The following is a 25,454-nucleotide window of genomic DNA, read 5'->3' as shown; positions in this document are numbered from 1 at the left end:
TGCTGACCAGCCACTGATGGCAACATCCCAAAAGTGAATCAAATGAACTAGAAGCACTATACAAAAAGCATAGTTGAATGATCCATGCTCTGCAGTCATGTCACATCCAATTATGAATGGTGGTGGACAATTAAACATTAAGCAAGAGGAGGAAACTCCACAACTATCCCCATCCGTCATGATAGGGGAGTCTAGCACCTCTGTGCAGAAGATGAACTATCTCCGGTCAACATCAGCCAATAGAACATCTATCGTGACAACCTCCTGAGACAACCTGTGTGATAATACTGTGGCTTTAAAAGATGTACTTTGCCCTTTTTTTATGAAGAGAGGTTTTAAAGCAGAGATGCTGAAAATCAACAGCTTGCAAGGCCTTGGGGTTTTCTTTTCTGAAGTTGGAACAATAGAAGCCAGCCTGAATGAGTGGGGTCCAGCTCCTACAGAACCAAGATTTATAGATTTGGCTTTCAGCAGTTGTTGCTGGGGTCTCTCTCTCTGCTACACACTCTGAGTTTTCTTTCTTGGTGTTTTCCTACTGTTGGAGTTGTATGTGAGACAATCTGTTTTTCTGAATTTGCCTTTGTCAATCTATGCTAATGGGATGTTACTACATTGTAATAGTTAATTAGTCAGAGTTATTGTATCTATTATTTTGTTAAAGTATTTAAATAGGGTTACAGCTAAGCCAATTCTTTTCTTTATTGTTTACTTTTGTTTATTTATACACAACAGGTAAAATACAAGGGTGTTTTGCTTATTGTCGAGTAGTTTGGCCAATTGAATAGCATCTCGAATGCAACACCTTACACTTACCTTTAAAACAAGAAAACGTTAGGGTCTCATCTTAATATATTTTGAGTGGATTTGGTCTGGTCTATTACATCTGCAAGGCAGATATCATCTAAGTTAGGAACAGGATTACAATATTTGGCCATATTAGTCTTGAAGCAATTCACATCCTACCTGCAGTATGTCAGGAAACAGCTGAAGGCATTGTATTTTGCAACAACTATGGACATTGACAATATTCCAGCAGTCGTATTGAAGATTGCTCCAGAAACTGTTGAGTCCGTAATCAAACTGTTCCAGTACATTTAAAACACTGGCATCTACCCAACAATGTGGAAACCTGCACAGGTATGTGCTGTCCACAATAAGCAGGATAGGTCCACCCCTGCCAATTCTCACCCAACAGTCTAATCATGATCATGAGAAAAATTATGGAAGTATCATTGCTAGTGCTGTCAAGTGGAACATATATTACTAGTTATTCGGTTCCTAACCATATTACAGCATTGGTCCAAGTATGGACAAAAGAACTGAATTGCGGAGCTGAGGCCAAGATGACTAGCCTTGATAGCAAGACAGTGTTTGACTAAGTGTGACATTTGGAGCCCTTGTAACATTGCATTCAGTGGTAAGTGGGTGTGAAGAGGAAGAGTGGTATCTGACATAAAGATCATTAGTCATCTCAGCTCCAGGACATCTCTGCAGGAGTTTCTCAGGAAGAGGTCCAACTATCTTCAGCTGTTTCATCAATGACCTTTTCTTCATGATAAGGTCAGAAGTAAATGGTCAATACCATTTGTGACTTCTTAGATATTGAAGTAGTCCATGTTCATGTACAGCAAGATTTGGACATTTTTTACCCTTAGGCTGATAAGTAGCAGTTATATATGTGCCACATAAGTGCTAGATCCTGACCATTTCCAGTTAGAGGGAACCTAACCAATACGCATGACATTCAGCAGCATTGGTCTCTGGAATCCCTCAGTATCTACATCCAAGGATTTACCATTGATCAGAAGCTGAACTGAACCAGCCATATAAATACCAAGTCTACAGAAGCAGATCAGAAGTTGGGAATTCTGCTGTGTTTAACACACGCTTGATTCTACAAGGCCTATCACATTCTATAAGACAGAAATCAGGATTGTGCCAGAATGTTCTTGACCTGTCTGGATAATTAAAGCTCCAAGAACACTCATGGAAACCAACAACATTTTTGGCAAAGTAGCCCCATGATATGCACCCATCTACACTATTAAAATGTTTACTTCCACCACGACCGTTTGTGGCAGCAGTGCACGCTATCCAGAAGGGACCTTGCAGCAACTCATGACTTGCAAATTATATCATCGTTTCTTCACTTGCAACATTCAGGAATTCCCATTCCAACACCCCTGTGGGTGTATGCACACTCACACAGACAGCAATGGTTCAAAAAGGTAACCCAGCAGTACCTCCTCATGGACATGGAGAATAAGTGTCAGTCCGGCGCTCTGTGAAAGAATAAATTATTTTTCAAAGAAGTTGATATTTTCTGATTGTATTCTTGAGCTCATCTTCAAGGCGTATTGACATTGTGCCATGCATACATGTAATACTGATAGGCCATAAACAAATTCACAATCTGCATCTGGGCTCTGGTGCTTATCCCTCTACAGGAGATGATGGAGTCCGCGTCTATTTCAGGGACACCTGCAGCAAAGGTTCTGAATTCAGCCTTTGCTTTTCTTGGGATTAGTTGGCCTGATCTTGAGTTCATACCAACAACTGACTATGCCCTCTGGCTTATATTGATGAGGCAATTGGATCAAAACTGTCGCAGTGCAGCAGTTCAACTGTTCCACAAAGTTCTGCTGTCTGCCACCAGATTCCGCCCATGCTGAGGCATTGCCAAGCAGCAAGCCAGTGTTAGCGGGCAATGTAGGTGATGATATTACCTCTAGTTGTAGCAGTAAATATGTAAAACCCTGTCCCCTCATTTGAAAGATAATGGGCAAATTTTTATGAGCAACTGAATGGCGTAGGCCACGGTGAGATGTAGAGCAGAATCGTGCAAGGTGATTGTCTTAACATCAAGATCATTTTAGAACATAGAGCATTACAGCACAGTACAGGCCCTTTGGCCCTCGATGTTGTGCCGACCTGTCATAGCGATCTCAAGCCCATCTAACCTACACTATTCCATGTACGTCCATATGCTTATCCAATGACGACTTAAATGTACCTAAAGTTGACGAATCTATTACCGGTGCAGGCAAAGCGTTCCATTCCCTTACTACTCTCTGAGTAAAGAAACTACCTCTGACATCTGTCCTATATCTTTCACCCCTCAATTTAAAGCTATGCCCCCTCATGCTCGCCGTCACCATCCTAGGAAAAAGGCTCTCCCTATCCACCCTATCTAACCCTTTGATTATTTTATATGTTTCAATTAAGTCACCTCTTAACCTTCTTCTCTCTAATGAAAGCAGCCTCAAGTCCCTCAGCCTTTCCTCGTAAGACCTTCCCTCCATACCAGGCAACATTCTAGTAAATCTCCTCTGCACCCTTTCCAAAGCTTCCACATCCTTCTTATAATGCGGTGACCAGAACTGTACACAATACTCCAAGTGCGGCCGCACCAGAGTTTTGTACAGCTGCAGCATAACCTCTTGGTTCCGGAACTCGATCCCTCTATTAATAAAATTTTGATGTAACTTCCCCACTTTTTTCAAGTGGCATGATGCAATTCTGATGAGGGAGCGCCAAGTTTTCCAATTGACGCTCTTTATTGGTTGTTGAATGCCTTGTTAACAGCCAAACTCACCACGGGTTGCAATGGTACTAAGCTCACCACACAGACTAGCCATTGGGAAAGCTTGCCATGGAAATCAGATTGCCTGACAGCATTCACGAATGGCACGGACACCCGACTTTCAGGGAGCCATCGCCACTGTCCTGCAATTACGCGGTACCCAGACATTGCGCCCTGCAAACCTACCCTTGGGAAGGACTGCTCACTGGTCACCAGCAGTACACAGCCGCATCGAGTATGGTATCCTCACAGGGAGAGGGGCACAGCGCATGAGGCTGCTCACCAGCCCCATTCCCTTGCTCTCTCAATGTGTATTCACCTGGTGCCAACTGGCATGCTGAAAACATACAAGTTTTTCCCTGCTGTGCCTTGCACTGGCACTGCCATACAACTGGGAAGGTCGCCATGCTAAGCACATTGCTCAGTCGAGTGTGTTTGTTGGTTTCCTGCACATCAGTAAGCACATTAAGCTACCACCTGTACCATGTGGCAGCAGTGTTTGCGCCAAACCCAGTGCATCTGCAGCAAGCTGTGGAACCACATTGCCCGAAAGTCTTTGAGGACTGGTCCGCACCCAACACCATGGAGCACCTGCCATTTAGTGGGTCCAAAGCTGCTAGTCAAGGACAGGCCCCCGTAGCTGCGCATCAGCACAAGGCAGCTGTCTGCTTGGAGCGACTTTGCGGAACAGGCTGTGACTTTGTGCTTCAGGGAGCAGGTTGGGGGCCATCCTTCATCTCCTTGGAGGCCAGGATGGGAAAGGTGATCCAGCACAGGCAGGGTCATGTGTATACCAGTCAGGGGTCAGTAAGGATGTCAACCGGAGTTAGCCAGTCATGTCACACTTGCAGTGGGAGAGTTAAGTGAACTGAGGGTGAGAGAGAGGGAACTGAGTCTCCAACCAGTCACCACCATTCATAGGAGAAATCATGGACATTGCACTCAAGCGTGCTTGTGTGCAGGCTGTGTACTCTCTGGCCATTGTACACCATGAACCTGCAGTGCGTTGTACCTTCCCTGGCACCATTACTGCTTGAGATAGACACTCCCATAAAATCAACTAGCAGAACAGCAGGTAATATTGAAAGGTGGGGAAGCCTAAGGTGTTGAGTCAGCTAATGCCACGCCCATGTATTTGTGACAAAGATGTCACTTTAAGACGTTATTTTGTCCTTTGGTTTTTTGTTCCAAAGAGAGGTTATAAGGCAGAGGTAGTGAATTGGCTACTGAATACCGCTTGAGTAAACAGCTTGGGAGGCCTTGGATTTTTTTTTTAAACAACCTGAAAGGGTGTGGACAGCTCTCTCAGATCTAAGTTTCTAAGTTGTGCTTTTTTCAGTAACATAAGAAGCCTTTGGGTTCTCAAAAAAGTTGGAAGCTTCAATGAATGTCTCCTAGCCACTGCTTTCTCTGAATCTTCTCTTGATTTTTTTAGCTTCTGAATTGGAGAACTGCACGTGAGAACCTTTGTCAGAATTTGCCCTTTTCCCAAGGAGTATGTTTGTGGGATGTTACTATATTGAAACAGTTAATTGGTACTAGTTACTGTATCTGTTATTTGGTTAAAATTTCCAGTAGTTAAGTTACACTAAATACTTTGTTTTTTCCTTTGTACTTTAACTATAGTATTTAAATAAATTTGCGTTTTGCTTAATGTCAAGTTTTCTGACCAGTTGTTTTGCATCTGGAACACAGCACTTCACACCTACCTTTAAAATAAGAAACAAGTTAGGTCCTAGGGTACTTTCTTACAATATTTTGAGGGGAGTTTGGTCCATAACACATAGCTAACCATGCTCTCATAGATGTAACTAGTGGTCATTGTGTACCCCAAACATAATGCATTGTCAGAGGATGATGTTGCAGGGCACAGTTGGGTCTTGCACAGAAATATGGTTTGAGTTGTCAATGTACCTAAGTATCGGCTGAGAGCACCATGTGCCCTCTCAAAACCTTCCTTCTTCTCTCCCTCTCTTTGTGCCTCACTGAGCTCCCCTGTTATGCAGGTTAAGTCGAGGGAGCCCCATGCTTTGTACTGGAGCCTGTTGGCCCTGACGTGTTGGTGGAGACCCCAGGGGTGTTTATATCCAGAGAGGCGAAAATGCCTCTTGCCTGAGGTGAGGTGATCCTTACCAGCCTGAAATTTGAAGGAACGGGGCATGGTTAGACAGGGTTTAGTTGGAAGACTGGGCCCGACCACCTCTGCAATACATTGCCAAGATTGCTGTGTGTGGCTCTTCCTGTGGCTGAGTGTCTCCTAGCACTGACCTGTCTCTATGTGAGGAATGGGATACCTGGAATGGAGCCAATGCTGTCTGGCCACCTCTCGCTCTAGATTTGGCCCTGAAGACCAATGCCTGAGATGATGTGGTACAGTTGTGCATATCACTCCAGCATCCATTGCGGGTGCTGGGCGTGTGGCTCCATTGCAACCAGCAAGCTGTTGATAGAGACAGTATCCAGAGAGTCACAGGACTGGCTGCATTGCTCTAGAGGCAAGGTTGGTAAGATGCGGTGCGATAACTGACTTGATCTCTTGGCGAGTTTCATTCCACCAAACTCGGCGCACCTCATGCTTAGCCAAAAAAGAAAGTAAGATTCCAACTTGTGCAATAATTACACATTGTACAAAATCAGGCAGTCATTGATAGATGGTACATTTTTACTTTCAAAACCCTTGTCTAATTCAATAGAAATGGTGATTGTTTGACCTATGTCCCTTAAAAAGCTTCAATCATTCTCCTCCTGGAAAATCATTTAGAAGGAAAAAGTGGATGATATACCCAGTAAACTCTGACTAAAGGAAATACTTTGTAAACAAGCCTGTTGAGATCTATTATGATGCATGTTTGCAGCAGGCGGGACTTGAACCCAGGCCTTCAGGCCCAGCGATGCCGACACTACCACCGTGTCACAAAAGCCCCTAACCAAAGGGAAGCACCATGGAAAAACATATTGAAAGATCCCTCGCCATACCACAATTAATGAACAGGAAATAGCAAGGACTCCAGATGCTGGAGTCAGAGTAAATGCAGTGTGGAGTTGGAGGAACACAGCAGGTCGGGCAGCATCGGAGGACTGAACGAAGGGTGTTAATCTGAAACATCGACTTTCCTGTTCCTCTGATGCTGCCTGCCCTGCTGTGTTCCTCTAGCTCCACACTGTATTGACTATAATAAATAAACAGGTTGTTTGGATGAAACTAGAGAAGAGTTTGACACTTGTTTTGTGCATAGCCTTGTTCAGAATTTTGGAAAGTGGAAAGAACCGTTTCTTCATCTTGGGACCTGAGTTATGTTAGGGTGGTGTGGAAAGGCTACTTTCAAATGTCTGACTCATTTGATCTGATCTACCGACTGCAAGAGTGTCAGCAGCCTACTAAACAAGCAATCTTTTTCATCTCTGACTGCTATAGCTGTGATTTTTTTTAATGCTACTGTGTTAGATGACCCAGCAGGCAATCTAACCAAGCAATCTTGAAGAACTCCAAGAATCAGTTCAAGCATTAGGAGTTATCTTGCGAAGATGCAAAATTTTTGTGTAGCACTGTGGCACTGGTAGATACACAAAAGATGGTGCATCTCTGCTACAGCCTTGGCATTTGGTACCACATGCTGATTGTGATCTGAAATTCTGTGACATCATTGATCCTCCAAATAAGGTTGGCACTGTTGAGCACCACAGGATGAATGATCATGGAAGCTGGCAGGACAAAGGGAATGCATTATTTATTGCTGCGGTCCTAACAAAAGGAATGGTAGCCTCTTTAACTTGTCAAGAAGCTCACTTTTGGCTTTGGGCCCATAGAGTCGTATTGAGTTTGTGATGCTTAGTGTTTGTAACATATCATGGCACTGGTATTACTGCAATTTAGTTGGGTTGCTTCTTAACTCAGGGCTGAGGTTATCAAAGCCATTTAGCAAAATGAGGCTGGTAAAATCGTGAGGCAAGAGGATTTCTATGGGCGAAATGCAGATTTGAGTTCCTTGACAAATGGAGCAGCCAGCTTTAGTGCTGTTTTCAGGAATGGTCCAAATTAAATCAATAAATTGTAGTGTCCTGCAAGACGAAAAACCTTGCAGAAACTGTGTTGACTAAGGATAACTAACAGGCCCAACATTTTGCACCTATTGACACTTCTAGTATAGAAAAAGGTACTGGGGCTCCATAGAGCTGCAAAGAGTGTTTTAAGTAGAACAAAGGCTTCATTGGAGTTGACAAGCTTCCCTGGCAGTGCCCAATCTAATGAGGCATTTGAGCCATCAAACACAGCTTGCAGTTCCCTATTACACGATGGGGAGGCCAATGACTTTCAATTAAAATGTAAATATTTAGGAGTCTGTTGCACATTTTGACTGGCACTTTGTGACTTCAGCTTTGGTGGTTTTGGTAATGGAAGCTTTTCAGTTGATGACTCCACCACCTTCCTACTTTCATCCTAATTTAAGTCCATGCCATGAAGACTTGTAGATGTCTCTTCTTCCGCACTGTCAACTAATGCCCACTTAAGGATCTTATCCTGCAATTAATCTACCAGAAAGAGGGCAGTTGTCTGGATGGAGGACACAATAAATGTACCTGTGCAAGGCAGGTTCTGGGCAGGGGGTGGATAGCTGGTCAGTGATCGAAAGACCTGGTCTTGGGAAGTGCGTGGCCACTGAGCACCAGGACCACGTTCTGTCTGCTGGGCCCCTTCCCCTGCATTCAGCCCCACTCCCATCACTCGCTGCAAGCCACGAGTCCTGTGATGTTGCTAGACTTTGTGTGGATGTCGTACCTGCAGCACCTTCCTGGTGGTGCTGCCCCTCGATAGAGCTCTGTTGGCCTTCAATTGGTTGCCAGATCTCCTAGGGAAGGCCCGCTGCTGGCCCAGCAAATACCTGAGTGGAACTACATGTGGCAGAGCCTCCCGAGATAAGGTGACACTCGGCTCTCAGCTGCTCTCTAGCACGTGGCTGAGTTGCCCTCACAAGATCATTGCAGAAATGGTGTACATGTCCAGGAGAACCTGACAGAGCAAGGTAGCCTCGTGCTTATTATTAAGTTCCAAGAAGGACCACAACAACAAAGCATGATACAGCAGGAGCTTAATTGTGGAGGTGCTCACTTCACAGGTAGTGAGTTTAGAGAGAGCTGTTCAACTGCCCAAAACAGTGGCTGATGTCATCATTATGTCACATGATCAGACTTTTAAAGTGACAGCCCACCATACTTACAGAAATACATAAAAAAAACTCGATCAACAATTCAGTGATTGGGAGTTTAGATTACATGTTTTGGAACGTACGTTTCAATGCCTAATGGTTTATGGTGAAATTATGATGACAGCAACTGAATCATTAGAAAAACGCAAAAGATTCACTGGTGTCTCTTAGGGGAGGGAAACTCCCATCCTTGTCGCCTGGTTGCTTTAATCCTACACTACGTAGCAAGGTGAGAACTCATACCCAGAGAATAAATACATTGTTGTAACAAACACAGATAATGCTGGAGTCTCAGCAGGTCTAGCAGCACCATCAAGAGATAGAAAAACAGAGTAAACATTTCAAGTCTGATATGACTCTTCAGAAACATACAATGACCATTGGAGAGAGTGCAGGTGACACTTAATAGAATGGTCCGAGGATCTGGGTCTGCAGATATGTGGATAGACTGGACAGGTTGGGATTTTACTTCTTAGAACAGAAAGACATATACAAGATTATGAAAGTTTTCGAAAGATGAAATAAAGGAAAACTGTTTCCAATATCAGAAGGGTCACTAACCAGAGGACAAATTTTAAAGTGTTGGGAATCGCTCCAGAGGCAAAAATTGTAATAATGTTTTACTGGGTGAGTTATAATGATCTGGTAAAGATGGTCAGAGTAGATTCATCGACAGTTTTCAGAAAGGAATTGAGTAAAAGCTTGAAGGGGAAGTTAATTTTCAGTATTTGTTGGGATAGAACAGGGCTAATGGATTAGTTAGATATCCCTTGCATAGAACCACTGTTGGGCCAAATGGCTTCCGAGCTGTATTATTCTATAATAATAAAGTGTTCAATACATTAGATATGGAGGTAAACACAGCTCACTGCACCCAGTATTATATTTAATAGGCATCAGTGGATTGTACACAGCTCTGATTGAATTAAAAAAATAATAATGGAATAAATTTTCTTCATATGTTAATTCTTTTTGATTTGTTTAATACTGAAGTCATTGAAGTCTCTGACCTTTTACTTGTGGTTATTTCTTTCCCACAGGGGAACATTTGGGAACAAATTCTACGAATATCCTTCATCCTTGAGATGATCAACACCGTGCCCTTTATCATCACAGTGAGTCAGTCTGTGATATCAAATATTCAGTGGGGGTCTGGTTGGCAGCGATTATAAAGTTAATATTTTTCCAACGTGAGCAGCATATTCAAAGGACATTTTTTCACCAGGGCTGCATTCCAAAAAAAAAGAAACTTACTATTTTAACCAAATCACTTTTTTCTTTGTGTTTATAAAAAGCACAGGCAGGATAAACCCCTGCTGTTCACACCGACAATTTATTTGAAGGTCACATCTGACCGGCTATTCAATTTTCTGTTGCTCGAACTGCAAAGTACTCCAGCTGCAATTCAGAAATTAATGTTCAATTCAAGTGAAGGATAGACTTCAAATATTCATAAATGTATGGGAAGATAGTTTGCGTGCTTCTGACATATTGTAAATTACGATGATGGATCATTGTATTCACAATAATGAATTAATATACTCTTGTGTTCACTAATCAGAGTTCAGATTCATTTCCAGTTGCATGCTGCCATCAGTGAATCGAACTAAAACAAGGTAGCGTCAAACTGCCTAAACTTGATAACAAAATAATTGTGCCAATTTCTGCTCCCTGTCATTTTTGTTTGTAGCTCAGTTAAGAAAGCACACGATAGTTAAATTCCAAAAGAGGAACAATGGGCTGAAATTTCCCTCTGCCAGTGGAAAACAGGAGTTGGATTAGTTGTGCCCAGTCCTGAATTTATCCTGCACTCATGAAGAAACACAGCACATACATGGAAACACCATCACTTGCAAATTCCCCTCCAAGCCACTCACCATGCTGAATTTCCACAACAGTACTCCTTTAAGTTGCGTGGAGACCAGTTTTCTTTTGTCTAATTAAGGTTAGTGGATCGGTTTTTCAAGTTGCAGGGGCAAGGAAAGAAATTTCTACAGGGGTCTGAGTGACATGGGCTATGGTGAAATATGTCCAGCAGCTTACAGAGCCAACAGATATTATGTACAGAAATTGAACCCACACTGTTGGCATCACTCTGTGTTGCAAACTAGCCATCCAACCAAATGAGCTAACTGACCCCTATTAAGCTAATCTTATAAAAAGTAAGATTCAGATCATTGATTCTTTTGGAAATCCAAATATATTGTATTTCCTGGTTCCTCATTATCTATTCTGCCTGTTACCACATCAAATAGCTCGAATAAATTTGTTGGGTAAGATTTCCCCTTCATAAACACATTCGGATTCTGCTCATTCATGTTATGCATTTCTAAATCCTCTTTTCTAACATCCTCATAATAAACTCAAGCATTTTTCCAATTGCAGATGTCAAACTAATTGTCCTATAGTTATTTGTTTTGATGTCTTCTTCCTTTTTGAATACAGGTGTTATATTGGCAGTTTTTAAATCCTCTGTGACTTCTCCAGAAACTAAGGATTCTTGGAAGGATCAGAGATAATGGGAACTGCAGATGCTGGAGAATCCAAGATAGCAAAGTGTGAAGCTGGATGAACACAGCAGGCCAAGCAGCATCTCAGGAGCACAAAAGCTGACGTTTCGGGCCTAGACCCTTCCCGAAACGTCAGCTTTTGTGCTCCTGAGATGCTGCTTGGCCTGCTGTGTTCATCCAGCTTCACACTTTGTTGTCTTGGATTCTTGGAAGGATGCTAGCTATGCATCCTCTATTTCTATAACTACTTCCTTTGATACCATAGGATGCACCCCATCAGGTCCATTGGACTTATCAGTCTTTGACCTCATTAATTTCCCTTATACTTTTTCCCTGAAATCCATTTTATCCAACACCATAGTTGCTGATTCTTCAGCTACAGACATTTTTATGCACTTATGGAATGTGGGCATCACTGGCTGGGCCAGCATTTATTGCCTGTCCCTAGTTGTCCTTGAGAAGGTGGTGATGAGCTGCCTTCTTGAACTGCTGCAGTCCATGTGCTGTAGGTTGATCCACAATGCCCATGGGGATGGCCACCTGAAAGACTTCTCAGCCCAGACTAGATCAGAGGCAAGTAGGTAGGGTGATGGGCTCAAAACCTCACACCCTCATGTCCAATCACTTACAGCACTGCTTCTGAACTCACCTTTGGGAGTTATTAAATTCTCAACTCAAGTGTCTTCCATCCTTAGGTCATTCTATGATATTTTATAGTCAGTGTGACATTGTCCATTTTACTCTGTAGATATTAAATTTTCCATTCTGTTCTCAAGTTGTCTGAAATTGTATGTTCAACCAAACTGCTTTGATTCCAGATATTTTGGTCTCCATTAAGGAATCTATTCATCCCAGTATTTCTGAACTGCTGGTTAGCCAAGCATGCCCTGGAGAATATGATTGTGAGTATGAGAACCTTGGAAACCTTCCTAGTCTCTCCTGTACTTCTTTGAATAGTATCATGGGATCCTTCCATCCCATTATACATATATACAGGGCCTCTGTTTAGCATTTCACTGAATAACCAGAATTTAGAAATGGATAATTCAATTGCTGTAATTAGTTGAATGATATATCATTTCATAATTTGTGTTGAATTAGGTCATTTTAACACTTCATTTGAATTTACAAGTTAATTGTTTAAGTGCAAACATTATTATTGTTTTTATTTGCATACATCTCTTAGGTCATCAAGCCTTCGCATTTCAATAAACACATACAACCTTTGTCTGAAACAATAGAATGTGGCATTAGAAATAAACAGGACATTGCCCTTAATTTTATTTTTTTTCTATTCATTTAGAATGATCTTCATAGAGCTATCCAGAGAACCCAATCTGCTATGTTTAATCAGGTTCTTATACTCATATCCACTTTACTGTGCCTCATTTTTACCTGGTAAGTGTTATATCAAACTGTTCGATGAAAATACACATTTCTGTATGATCCAAAACTACCATTAGAGTTTTCTTTTGGAAATGCAAATAAAATCCAAAACATCCCACTTACCCACTGAATTCATTAAATTGTTCTTCAGTCATGTGAGTGTAAGACATTACCATTTTCCTGGTCCAAATGGTAAATGCTGTTCTTGTTTAAGTCACTGACTGTTAACACTGACCATATTGAATAAACTGAAGTAACTTGTTATCTAATGAACTTGAGGTGACTTAACTTCCATGTGCATTGGGGTTATTTGCAAGTTTCTTGATGAGACATTGCCATTTATCAATAATGAATACAATAAATGTTTCCTAAACTAAAAGTTATATTCTACACATTTGAATTAAGAACCCAGACCTTCACAATATATGCAATGAAGGGCCATACTTTAATAGAATATGTCCAACAGAAACTTCTAAATGCTTAGGTTTAATAATGCTGGAGTGATTAATCATGCCTTTTGTTTAAATATGCTGAAACTACTTAGAAAAAAGTGCTTTCCTTGTTACTAGGCAGCACATATTTACGATAAAACACACACACCTCGCATATGTCTGAATGTGACTACATTTCTGTATTTTACTTTACTACTTGAATGTCATAGATCCTCGCCTGCTAAGATATCTGTTCCGCCTACTGAGAATTTCATGTTTATAATCTTTGTTATTCCACGAATTTTGAGTTACTGTGAGTTGCTCTTGTGCATCTCCCAGCGGTTGATTTTGGAGCGGTATTGATAGAGGTGGCCAAGGTTGTTCGGCATTTCTGATGCATGAAGTCTAATGCATTATCGGCTTTCTGTGTTTTGTTTTTGAACAAGGAGCGTTCAAATCATTATAAAGAAAATTATGGCTTTTGTTTTTAAATCTGTAGAAATCGAGTTTCTTTTGCAAATTGCACAATTTCTGTGACACAAGTCTGTCATTAAAAAAGTCTCAATTCTGCAATGCTGATTTAATATTATTGGATTTTGAGTCCGCAGAATTTGACGTTTTAATCTATTTTGTACGATTTCAATGCATGATTCCAGTGTGACCCTTGATTTTCTATTAAAGCTTGCACCATACCTGGACGATAGTGTGGCTGTCTACCTCTCTTAAAACATTTTCCTCGAGTAAAAATTGATTCTTGAGACTTAATTTGCTGATCTCCGATGCTCCCAGCGTCAACAGCTCAAACTAATCCTGATTTGGGTCGTGTAAGATGTCCCGTTCCTGAATCTTTTCCGATTTGTGGAGTATGTTTGATGTATTTACATAATTAGGCAGTCTTTTCATGCAACGAAGAATTATTAATGGCTTGACTTGTTGCTTAACCACAGCTAAGTGACAAGTCTGCAGAAGATGAGAATAAATGGCAGCTATCGGAAACTTTGCAAATTGATTTTCCAAACTATAAACCCTGTAGAGATAAATGATTTTTCAAAGTAATCTAACTGAAAAAAGATGCATTTTCTTTTACTAAACTATAAATAGTTTATTAAATTTAGTAAGTGGATATTTTGAGGATTAATACCATGATATAATTGAATTAATAAATCATTGGAAAGGAGAAATTGTGGGTGGAGCGGAGGAACAAAGTAAACAAGACTATTTATGCAATAAAAGAGGATGAGAGAAACAAAGAAATTATAGTCCATGCACTTAACTGCCAGAACTATGAAAGCTGCAAAAATGTAATGTCTGTTCTGAGTACTTGTGTACTTCTAAAAACATTTGCTGATAAGGAAAAGTGGGCACAGTTTTCTACAGGGTAATGTTTAACTAAACTAGTAATGATTTGTGATGTAATTGAAGGGGGTTAATGGATTTTGTACACATCGATAGTTACATGTTTAAGGCTCCACACAGATTGCTGGATGAAGTAGTGGAAGCTTCACAGCATGGATAGCAAGTTCGTTTAAAGTAAAAGGCAGAAAGCTTGGATGAAAGCAATGCTGTCAGATTGGCAGTGAGAAATGCTGCCTCCCTCCCCTTAGGACTTGGCTGAAGTTAAACTATTCAACATAACAGAAAGGAATCTATCCAATCTTGCAGAGGATGAGTCATAAATCAGAAAGAAAGGACCAGGAAAATTCCAGAAGAATTCAGAATAAGCATAATGATGGCAGACCGCAAAATATGAACATACATTTTGAACGCAAGATTAGGGGTACAATTTTAATAGAGAAGTGCTGGTACTTAGGTGAAGAAGTACGTTCAAGATTGTGTAATTTATTTTTTTCTTTATTTTATGGGCTAAAGTGAAACAGTACTGTTTTATACAAAGGACTACAGAAGGATAATACCAAGGACTGCAGTAGGAATTGTTGCACGTTTGAAAACACATCACTGGAATTCATTGTGAGACTGTTGTCACTTTGCAGGAAGTAGAATAAGTGATAAGACAGCATTGCACCATAGAAAGATAACAAAGTGTGAAGCTGGCTGAACACAGCAGGCCAAGCAGCATCTCAGAAGCACAAAAGCTGACATTTCAGGCCTAGAGGATGAAGGGTCTAGGCCCGAAACGTCAGCTTTTGTGCTCCTGAGATGCTGCTTGGCCTGCTGTGTTCAGCCAGCTTCACACTTTATTATCTTGGATTCTCCAGCATCTACAGTTCCCATTATCTCTTATCTATGACACCATAGCGTTTGGACAGAGTGAATTTTGGTCAGTAACTGTTGGCTAATTGGTTTGTGCTACTGCGACCTGTTGTGCATCAGCTTGACGACAGCTCTCCAACTCCTGGGCAGCTGAACCACTTGTGGCTGTGAACAATTTAGGGGAGAAAGGTTTCCACACTGGAAGAAGTAGGCTCTCTCTGTATCTCTGAAGCCAAGTAATTCAAGCCTGAAAACAATCAGTTATCTTTTTTTTCCCAAATTTGCTGGAAGCTGTTACCTCTAGCCAGTGAGTGTGAAAGTGAACAATTAATGCCTAAAGCTCCTGTGAGTTCAGCAAAGAACAAAAAGACCCTGGAAGGAAAGAAGGAGTTTAGAGAACAGAAAGTCTAGAAAAGAAAATGGAACACTTTATTGAACCCTGAGGACTGGTGCAATTGAACTGTTTTTCCCCAATTATTTTCCACTACCCATAACACTGATTTTGGTTTTATGTGTGTGTGTAAATGTTTTAAAAAGGGATGAGGTCTTTAAATGATATGGTTAAATGTTGATAGTTCATTGTTGTTTGTGCTTTGAATTTGCTTATTTATCATAAATAGTAGCTTTTTTAAGTTAAGAAATCTGATGAGTCTTTTCTGTTGACTTGGATCCTGTCCCTGATCTGGATTAGATACGGAATCTGAGAATTGTGCTGCTGTTGTGAGCTGCTGCTTTCCTTCTACTTAGTTGTTCAGTTGGCTTTGGCAGTTTCACCCTCTTTCTTCTGTCCCAAAGGTGCCACGAGACCAAGGGCCTTCCTTGACATTTCCCAAGGTCTGACTGTCTGCCACAGCCCTACAGATGCCTTTCTCTCAATCTCCCAGTTGTCTTGCATACTATTTAAATGTTTGTTGTTTGAGTGTTATTTTCTGGTTAATCCTACTCGCTACCTGTTTCTTTTTACCATGTCTACCCAGAAGCACTTGTAACCTCTGAACCCCCTGTTAAACTTTCCATATCCTCAGTACTCCGTGCTAATGAGTTCTTACTGAGCTCGATGGTTGGTTTTATGGAGGATCAGGTGACTCTTCCACTTTTCTCCTCCCCTCCTGACTCTGGTGGTCAAAATTGGTGCCAGAAATGATATCTGATAACTAGCATGCAGACTACTGCCATTTTCAGATCTTGCCTGTCTCCAGTAGCAACCTTAGCAGGGCTCAATAAATCAACAAATTGTTCCAGGTGTTCATAGATGCACAATATATTGAGGTAAGTATGTTATTAGTTGGGAAGGAATTGGGATTAAGTGAACATGAGCAGGTATGCTAACTCAATGGTAGAACAAGCTCAAGAGCCAACTGGTCTATTCATGTTCTTGTAACCCTGTGTGTGAAACCATTTGATCATGAGACAGAGGAAAAAAAAACTTGTTTTCTTCAAAAATATTGACTTTTATATTTATGGTGTCTTACTCAGCACATTACTTCTTGTTTAGTCTTGATGCTGGCCTAATTATCCAAAGAGAATATAGTTCATAAGCTACAATTTTTTTTTCCTTATATGTTGGCACCCCGTTTTTTCTGATCACTCCTGTCAGGAGCTCGTTTTATTCTTGACTGTTCCTGTTTAATAGGCTGAATGACTGGTGGACTGATGTAATTGTATCCTGACAAATTCTCTTTTCCTGATACCTGGAAAGAAAAGAAATTAAATGAACAGTGTGTTGCCTTTTGAAAACTAGCCAAGGCTTCTATAGGTGGCCTGGGATCAAATTGTCAAATGGATTTGTGATTAAAAGAGGAAAGTGGTGTATGGACGAAAGGTTGTGACCCACATTGGAGAATGGAATCTTAGCCTCAAGTTGTTGTGAAATAACCTCAGCTGAATTCCTGATCTATAAGATGATCATAAGAAATAGGGACAGGAGTCGGCCAATCAGAGTGCCTTGCCATTCAATTGAGTTCATGCCCTCATCTAAGTACTGATATGGATTGTAAGGTTTTCCTGAATGCCAATTTCCCAATCCTCATCGAAACTTTCCTGCAGCTGACCTGATAAACAGAAGTTGTCCTTCAATATGTGGAAGGTGTAAATGATTGACACAACTTGTGCCTCTGCTGGATAAAAAATGTAATATGACTGTTACTCTATCCTGGGCATTGTGCGATTTCTACTAGCTAAACTGCTGGAATAGCCAAATATATTTGGTAGGATGATATCAGAATTTCTTTTACCTTACTCCTTAACAATGCAGGCTGAGAGTGTGGCCAAGCACAACTCAAAACTAATGATTGCAGTTATTTTATTCGATCTTTCCAAAGTGTTTTACACCACAAATTCCATTTTCTGACCTTCATGGATATAATGAGTAATATCAAAGTTAGGAAAGTAAATAATGGTTTACCATCATGGAAACACAGCCAAATTGCAAGGAATTCAGAAAGGGACTTCAATCAATTTTCTGCCTTTTAAGAGGATAAGTAGTAAAGAGTTACTGGCAAGTACTTTACATGGAAAAAAGTAAAAAACATATTTCATAACTTTAACTTCTGGCTGTTAAACTACCTTCTGTTGGTTTGTGTGAGAGCGTGCATGTGTTTCCGTGCATGCGTGTGTGCGTGTGTGTGTGTGTCTGATTGAAAATTAAGTTGTCCATCTGTAAGGAGTCATTTGTACTGAAATTACCAACTGGAAATAACTGATCTACCGAGGTATATTCTACATATTGTTCAGCATAAGCCTGAATATGAAATAACATTCAAAGTAGAAAGAATAACTTTGAAGTAGAAATGTATTCACAAGCCATACATTTTCATGATTCCTTATTGTGGGAGCATGCAGCACCATAAACAAAATATTACAATTTACTGCCCATCAGAAGATAAAAATGTAAGTAATAGGAACATAGGTAGGCCATTTGATCCCTTTATCTGCTGTTCCATTCAATATGAGGTATGATTTTCTTCATCAAGTTTACCTTCACTGTGTTATCACTTGAATTGTTTACATCCATAAATCTTCTATTATCTTTCTTAAACATACTTAACAATTGAATTTCTGTAGCTTTCAACTTTAGTCGAATGCCAATGGTTCACGATCTTTTGAGAGTCAAGACATTTTCCCTTGTGCTAGTCCTAAATTCTGAAGTTGTGACACCAAATTCCACATTTCTTAGCAAAGAAAAGTACTCCTTCGATCTACTTCATTCAGAATTTTAAATGTTGCAGTGAAATGATTTCTCATTCTTCTGAATTCCAGGGAATGCAGACTTCAGTCTTCTCACTATTTCCACATTTAAATTCCACCATGTCTTGTGTCTAGAGTATTAGTTCAGATCACTTGATTGCCATGGCAATTACATCTTAACCAAGCCAACATTCTCTGCCAATTGAAATGTCTCATTGTAGTTGCCTATAGCCTTCATGAGACCATACATTGATGCAGTTTTGGTTTCCTTTCCTCAGAAAGGATCTAATTCTTTTAAATGGGGTGTAACCCAAGTTGACTACATTGAATATTAGGATGAGGAGACAAGATTAGGATAATGCATAGGATAATCCTCTCATGCTAATATTCAGTCTATGAGCTGAGCTTATGCCTGGCAAATCTGTTAGAATTCTTTGAGGATGTAAAGAGCAGGCTAGATAAAGGAGAGCCAGTAGACATGCCCTATTTGGACTTCGAGAAGGCCTTTGACAAGGTGCCACACATGAGGCTGCTAAATAAGACAAGAGCCCATTGTGTTCTGGGCAAGGTGCTGGCATGGATAGAGACTTCGCTGACTGGCAGGAGACAGAGAGTGGGGATAAAGGGGTCTTTTTCAGGATGGTAACCGATGACTCGGAGAGTTTTGCAAGAAACTATTCACATTTTCCCTTAGCGATCTGGATAAAGGAATTGAGGGCATTGTTGCCAAGTTTGCAGATAACACAAAGATAGGTGGATGGATAGGTAGTGTTGAGGAAGTGGGCAGGCTGCAAAAGGACTTGGTCAAACCAGGGCGTTCGGCGATGAAGTGGCAGGTGGAATACATTGTCGGAAAGTGTGAGGTTATGCAGTTTGGTAGGAAGAATAAAGGCATCAATTATTTTTCAAACGGGGAAAAGCTTCAGAAATCTGAAGCACACAAAGGGTCTTGGTGGACCCAGTTCAGGGTTCTCTTAAGGTTAGCGTGTAGATTCAGTTGGCAGTTAGGAAGCCAATGCAAGGTTAGGATTCATTTCAAGCCAGTTGGAATACAAGAGCAGAAATATATTGCTGAAGCTGGATAAGGTTCTGGTCAGACCATATTTGGAAGATTGTGAGGAGTTTTGTGCCTTGTTGCAAAGGAAGGATGTGCCGGCATTGGAGGGGTCCGGAGGATGCTGACAAGAAAGATCCTACAGATGAGGGGCTTGCTGTACGAAGAACAGTTGAGGACTCTCTGTCTGTACTCAATGGATTTTAGAAGGATGAAGGATTAAAACTTACAGAATACTGAGAGGCTTACATTAAATGGACATGTTTCCAGAAGTAGTGGGACTAGGAGCCGTGGGCACAGCCTTAGAGTGAAGGGATGATCCTTTAAAACGAAGAGGAGGAGGACTTTCTTCAGCCAGAGGGTAGTTAATCTGTGCAACTTGTGCCTGCAGAGGGCTGTGAAGGTCAAGTCATTGACTCTGCATTTAAGACAAAGGTAGATAGATAGATCCTTATTAATAAGAGATCCAGGGTTACTGGAAGAAGGCAGGAGAATGAGATTGAGAAACACATTAGCAGTGATCGAACAATGGAGCTGACTTGATTGGGCTGAATGATCTAATTCTGTTCCTGTGTCTTGCGTCCTTCTGGCCTTATGGTCGTGCTCAGTGACCAATCCTCAATATCACTCCCTATTTCAGAACCCAATTGTCTATAATTGCATGTTGTTCAACACTTTATCATTACTATTTTTGAAAATCTAAGTGCAATGCATTCAGGTTTCCCCTTAACTGCCCTATTGGTTGCATTCTAGAAACTAAATGTTGCAGATTTGACAACAAATTTTTCCTTTTATAAATCCATGTTAAAATTTTTCAGAGATAATGGGAACTGCAGATGCTGGAGAATCTGAGATAACAAAGTGTGAAGCTGGATGAACACAGCAGGCCAAGCAGCATCTTAGGAGCACAAAAGCTGACGTTTCGGGCCTAGATCCTTCATCAACAGTCTAGGCCCGAAACGTCAGATTTTGTGCTCCTAAGGTGCTGCTTGGCCTGCTGTGTTCGTCCAGCTTCACACTTTGTTATCTTAAAATTTTTCAGTTGTGTTCCAGTTTTTATCAGTGATCATTTCAAATCCCTTGTAACACAGAGTACATTTTCCTTCTGCCTCATGATAGTTCTGTTTTGTTATTCTCTCCATCTTCCAAACTGTCTCAAAATCATGGTAACATTAAGAATATTGCTAATGTAATACATTAATTTGATCAGTGTAAAAAACGTTTTTTTAAATGTTTTAAACAAACCAAAACAGTAAAATGACAATCATATTTATGCAAAAAAGCACACATATAATTTAAAGAAGCAGAATAAATGTGAAATATACATTATGGTTTATTTTAGTTTCAATATTACACTAAAATATGGAATGGTATGACTGAATAATCAAAAATTAAAACATTCTGTTGAAGAAAACAGAATAATCTTAGGTCCGGCAATATGCAGTTCGGATTGTATAAATTTCCTCATCTAGTGCTCTCGCCAGGGAGCTACACTGAATTGAAGCACTGGTAATAGAAACACAACTCTGCGGTGACAGCGGTTTTCTGATCAGTATTCCCTTAAAGCACAGTTTGTACTGGTATTTGTGGGCTATGCATTAATTTAAGAAAACATAATTTCAGGCAGCGACCCAAATTGTGTAGCAACAGGACTTGGAGTTGGCAGGTGCTTTCAAATTCTGTAACTGGTGGTGACTGGATGGTGCTGAAGATGTTTGGCTTTTGTTGATTTATATCAAGGAAACCTTATGCAGCATTGACTCAGTTCATGTGGAGCTTTTGCATTTTTAATAAGTCATCAGATAACTTGAGCACCCTTACCTTAATATGAATTCAACCAAACACAACTGAGATCTTGTAGAATTCAACAATGTCTTATATTTGTTTCACTTTTCTTCAGTTGTTAATTTGCATGACTGCAGAAACTCATGGGGCTGTAATCCCTCTGCAGTGTGACATTATTGATCAATCAAATTTCAGTTGAATAATTTGTTGGCTTGTAAAATTTACTCCTTTCCTAGTGGTCAGAGAAATCCAATCATGAAAATCATCAGGGTTGCCATGACCTTCATGAGCACAGCTGCTTTCTCCATTGAGAACATTGTGCTACCATTTGACCAACCTGAAATAATTACTTCCTTGGAGATCTTCATTTTTCCTAAACACTGTTCCTTTCCATAGCTTGGATTTGATATTCTATCCTGTAGACTTCTCCCTTGGTTATAATCTCCATCTAAGACTCTGCCAAATATGCCTGAACTTTCAGTTCCTTGTAAATAAAATAGCAGCAGGCAGAAGACAAGTAAATTGTGTTGTTTCCTTGATGGATTTTGTGAAGTAATATTGGCTGCTGGCTACAATTCTGAGCTTGTGGCTTAGCTGAAATGTATACAGACAGCTCTTAAAAAAATAGAAACTCCAAGTGGGTTTTATTGGATCAATCCATTAATTCATTGGTGTAACGGATCTTTCCTTGAGACTATTGAACCTTGTTCAGTCGATATGCTGTTGACAACGTTGAAACTCTTTTAGCTGAGTTTCTCATCTGGAAATTTTGTTCACACATTTGTCAATTGCCTCTCAGTGCACTGCACTCTTGGTATTAAGCACTGGCAAAATGAAATTGCCTGCGACTGGGCTATTCCTGAGAGAACGATTCAGCCATTTATTTATTTATTTATTTATTCCATTATTTGTTTGCACATGCTTGTTTCTGCATTCTCACTAACACCAACCTTAACCCTCTCCTGCAATGCCACGGAGGCCAAGCAGTCCTGCAAACATCCAACCACCCCTTGCACTCCCCTGTCCTTTCCAGATTAAACAGCAGTTACTGGATGCATATGTTCAGCAGTGAATGGGCAATATAGAGCAGACAGTAGGAAAGACCTCATAATTAAAGTTAGATGTCCCATGGATAGATGGAGTTGATGTTGTGGAGTCAGCCTGGTGCATTGAGAAATGCAAAGGTGCTCTGCCTGCCTTTTGAAATTAATTTTTAAAACACAGGCATTCATTGCTTATGTGGTTAAATGCTATTATGGAGTCACTGATTTTTTTGCTGACTACAAGCTAAATGTTGAACCCGACACAGTTGGGTTATGGCCACAGTTAAAAACAAAAAAAAAGAAAATTACAGCACAGGAACAGGCCGTTCGGCCCCTCCAAGCCTGCGCTAATCCAGATCCTCTATCTAAACCTCTTGCCTATTTTCCAAGGATCTGCATCCGTCTGCTCCCTGCCCATTCAAGTACCTGTCTAGATACATCTTAAATAACGCTATCATGCCCGCCTCTACCATCTCTGCTGGCAACGCGTTCCAGACCCCCACCATCCTCTGCATAAAGAACTTTCCATGCATATCTCCCTTAAACTTTTCCCCTCTCACCTTGAAATTATGACCCCTAGTAATTGAGATCCCTACTCTGGAGAAAAAGCTTAGATAACAAGGTTTCCCCGATGTACCACACCCGGCACTTATCCCTGCAACCGCAGGAAGTGCTACACCTGCCCTTCACCATTCCCTCACCCCCATCCCAGGGCTCAAGAAGACTTTCAACATCAAGCAGATGTTCACCTGCACATCTGCTAATGTGGCATACAGTATCCACTGTTCCCATTGTGGCTTCCTGTACATTGGAGAAACGAAGCAGAGGTTTGGGAACTGCTTTGTGGAATGCCTACGCTGTGTTCGTGCTAAACAACTGCTCCCAGTGGCGAACCATTCCAACTCCCCCTCCCATTCCGCAGACAACATGTCCATTCTGGGCCTCCTGCAGTGCCACAATGATGCCACCTGAAGGTTGCAGCAATGGCATCTCATATTTCACTTGGGAACCCTGCTGCCAGGGGTATCAATGTGGACTTCACAAGCTTCAAAATCTCCCCTCCCCCAACCACATCCCAAAACCAGCCCAGACTGTCCCCGCCTCCCTAAGCTGTTCTTCCTCCCACCTATCCCCTCCTCCCACCTCAAGCCCCACCCCCATCTCCTACCATCTAGCCTCATCCCGCCCCCTTGACCTGCCCATCCTCGCTGGACTGACCTATTCCCCTCCCTAACTCCCTACCTACACTCACCTTTACTGGCTTCATCCCCACCTCTTTGACCTGTCTGACTCCTCTCTACCTACCTTCTCCTCTATCCATCTTCTATCCGCCTCCCCCTCTCTCCTATTAATTTCAGAACCCCTTTCCCCTCCCCCATTGCTGAAGAAGGGTCTAGGCCTGAAACATCAGCTTTCCTGCTCCTCTGGTTTTGCTTGGCCTGTTGTGTTCATCCAGTTCTACATCTTGTTATCTCAGATTCTCCAGCATCTGCAGTTCCTACTATCTCTGGGAAGAAAAGCTTCTTGCTATCCACCCTGTATGTACCTCTCATGATTTTGTGGACCTCAATCAGGTCCACCCTCAACCTCCGTCTTTTTAATGTAAATAATCCTAATCAATTCAACCTCTCTTTGTAGCTACTGCCCTCCATATCAGGAAACATCCTTGCAAAACTCCCCTGCACCCTCTCAAAGCATCCACATCCTTTTGGTAATGTGGCGACCAGAACTGTACACCGTATTCCATATGTGGTTGAACCAAAGTCCTATACAACTGCAACATGACCTGTCAACACTTGTACTCAGTACCCCGTGCAATGAATGAAAGCATGCCATATGCCTTCTTGACCACTCTACGGACCTGTGTTGCCACCTTCAGGGTACAATGGACCTGAACACCCAGATCTCTCTGGGCATCAGTTTTCCCTGGGGGTTTTCCACTTAGCATTTAGTTTGCTCTTGAATTGGATCTTCCAAAATGCATCACCTCGCTTTTGCCTGGATTGTAATCCATCTGCCATTTCTCCACCCAACTCTCCAATCTATCTATATTCTGCTGCATTCTCTGACAGTCCCCTTCACTATCTGCTACTCCACCAATCTTACTGTCACCTGCAAACTTGCTAATCAAACCATCTATACCTTCCTCCAGATCATTTATGTATAATCGCAAACAACAACGGTCCCAACACGGATCCCTGTGGGACACCACTGGTCATGGTTCTCCATTTTGAGAAACTCCCTTCCACTACAACTCTCTGTCTCCTGTTGCCCAGCCAGTTCTCTATGCATATAGCTAGTACACCCTGGACACCATGCGACTTCACTTTGAGTTGGAGCACTTGGTCTCAGAGCTGTCCATCAGAGGCCCTGACCTTCATGTAGGGCATGCCCAATGTCACCAGCCCATGTACCAGCTGTCATTTAGAACTGCCATCAGAGTTTCAGTCACAGAGAACAACTGACATTGAGTGAGATGATTTGATTCCTGATCAATTAGGCAAGTCCCCAGCCATATGCTATGATGCCTCTCAGCCTGTCTGTACCTGATCAAGCTGACTGGAATGAGATCTTACACAAAAAAGAGCCTGGAAATGTTTTTTTAAAATAATATTTAAAATGGCTTTTTTCTTGCAACCTAGTAAGTAAAACATACCCTATAATTTGCAGGAAAAAAGTCAACAGAAGCCAGCATTAACCAAAAATGTACTGTCAAAAACAACATAAGGATAATATAAAATAATGCATGATATCTACTGCAGAAGGATTCATTTTTATTCGATGATCTCATCCTATGTAGTTGTGTAACATCGCCTATCCTGTATAGTTAGTTAACATTACCAATGAATGTAGAATGTTGAATTTAGGTAGGCCCATGTGGACGATTGTCTTTTTTCTGACTTGTCAAGGTGTTGGTTTCTTTGAATTGCTCCCATCAGTACCAACTACAGGATATGAAAATAAAACAGTTGAAGAATTTTTTTTATTTGTAAAGAACACTATACTTAACCACAGGGTCTAGAGTCATATTCATCTTACAAAACCACCCCAATCTAACCAG

General features: G+C 41.2%; 1 protein-coding gene across 1 annotated transcript in view; it reads left to right on the top strand.

Annotated features, from left to right (window-relative positions):
• The window catches only part of kcnt2 (potassium channel, subfamily T, member 2), a 702,110-nt gene that overhangs the window by 304,520 nt on the left and 372,136 nt on the right, over positions 1 to 25,454 (top strand). The window contains exons 9-11 of the mRNA XM_048538622.2: positions 9,828 to 9,902; positions 12,116 to 12,199; positions 12,601 to 12,695. Coding sequence (XP_048394579.1) covers positions 9,828 to 9,902; positions 12,116 to 12,199; positions 12,601 to 12,695 — 254 coding nt within the window. The remainder of the gene's footprint in view (positions 1 to 9,827; positions 9,903 to 12,115; positions 12,200 to 12,600; positions 12,696 to 25,454) is intronic.

This window comes from Stegostoma tigrinum, chromosome 8 (assembly GCF_030684315.1).
Source record: "Stegostoma tigrinum isolate sSteTig4 chromosome 8, sSteTig4.hap1, whole genome shotgun sequence".
In the NCBI taxonomy this organism is placed as follows: Eukaryota; Metazoa; Chordata; class Chondrichthyes; order Orectolobiformes; family Stegostomatidae; genus Stegostoma; species Stegostoma tigrinum.
Note: the sequence above shows the minus strand (reverse complement) of the source record. Positions and strands in the feature narration are given on the sequence as shown.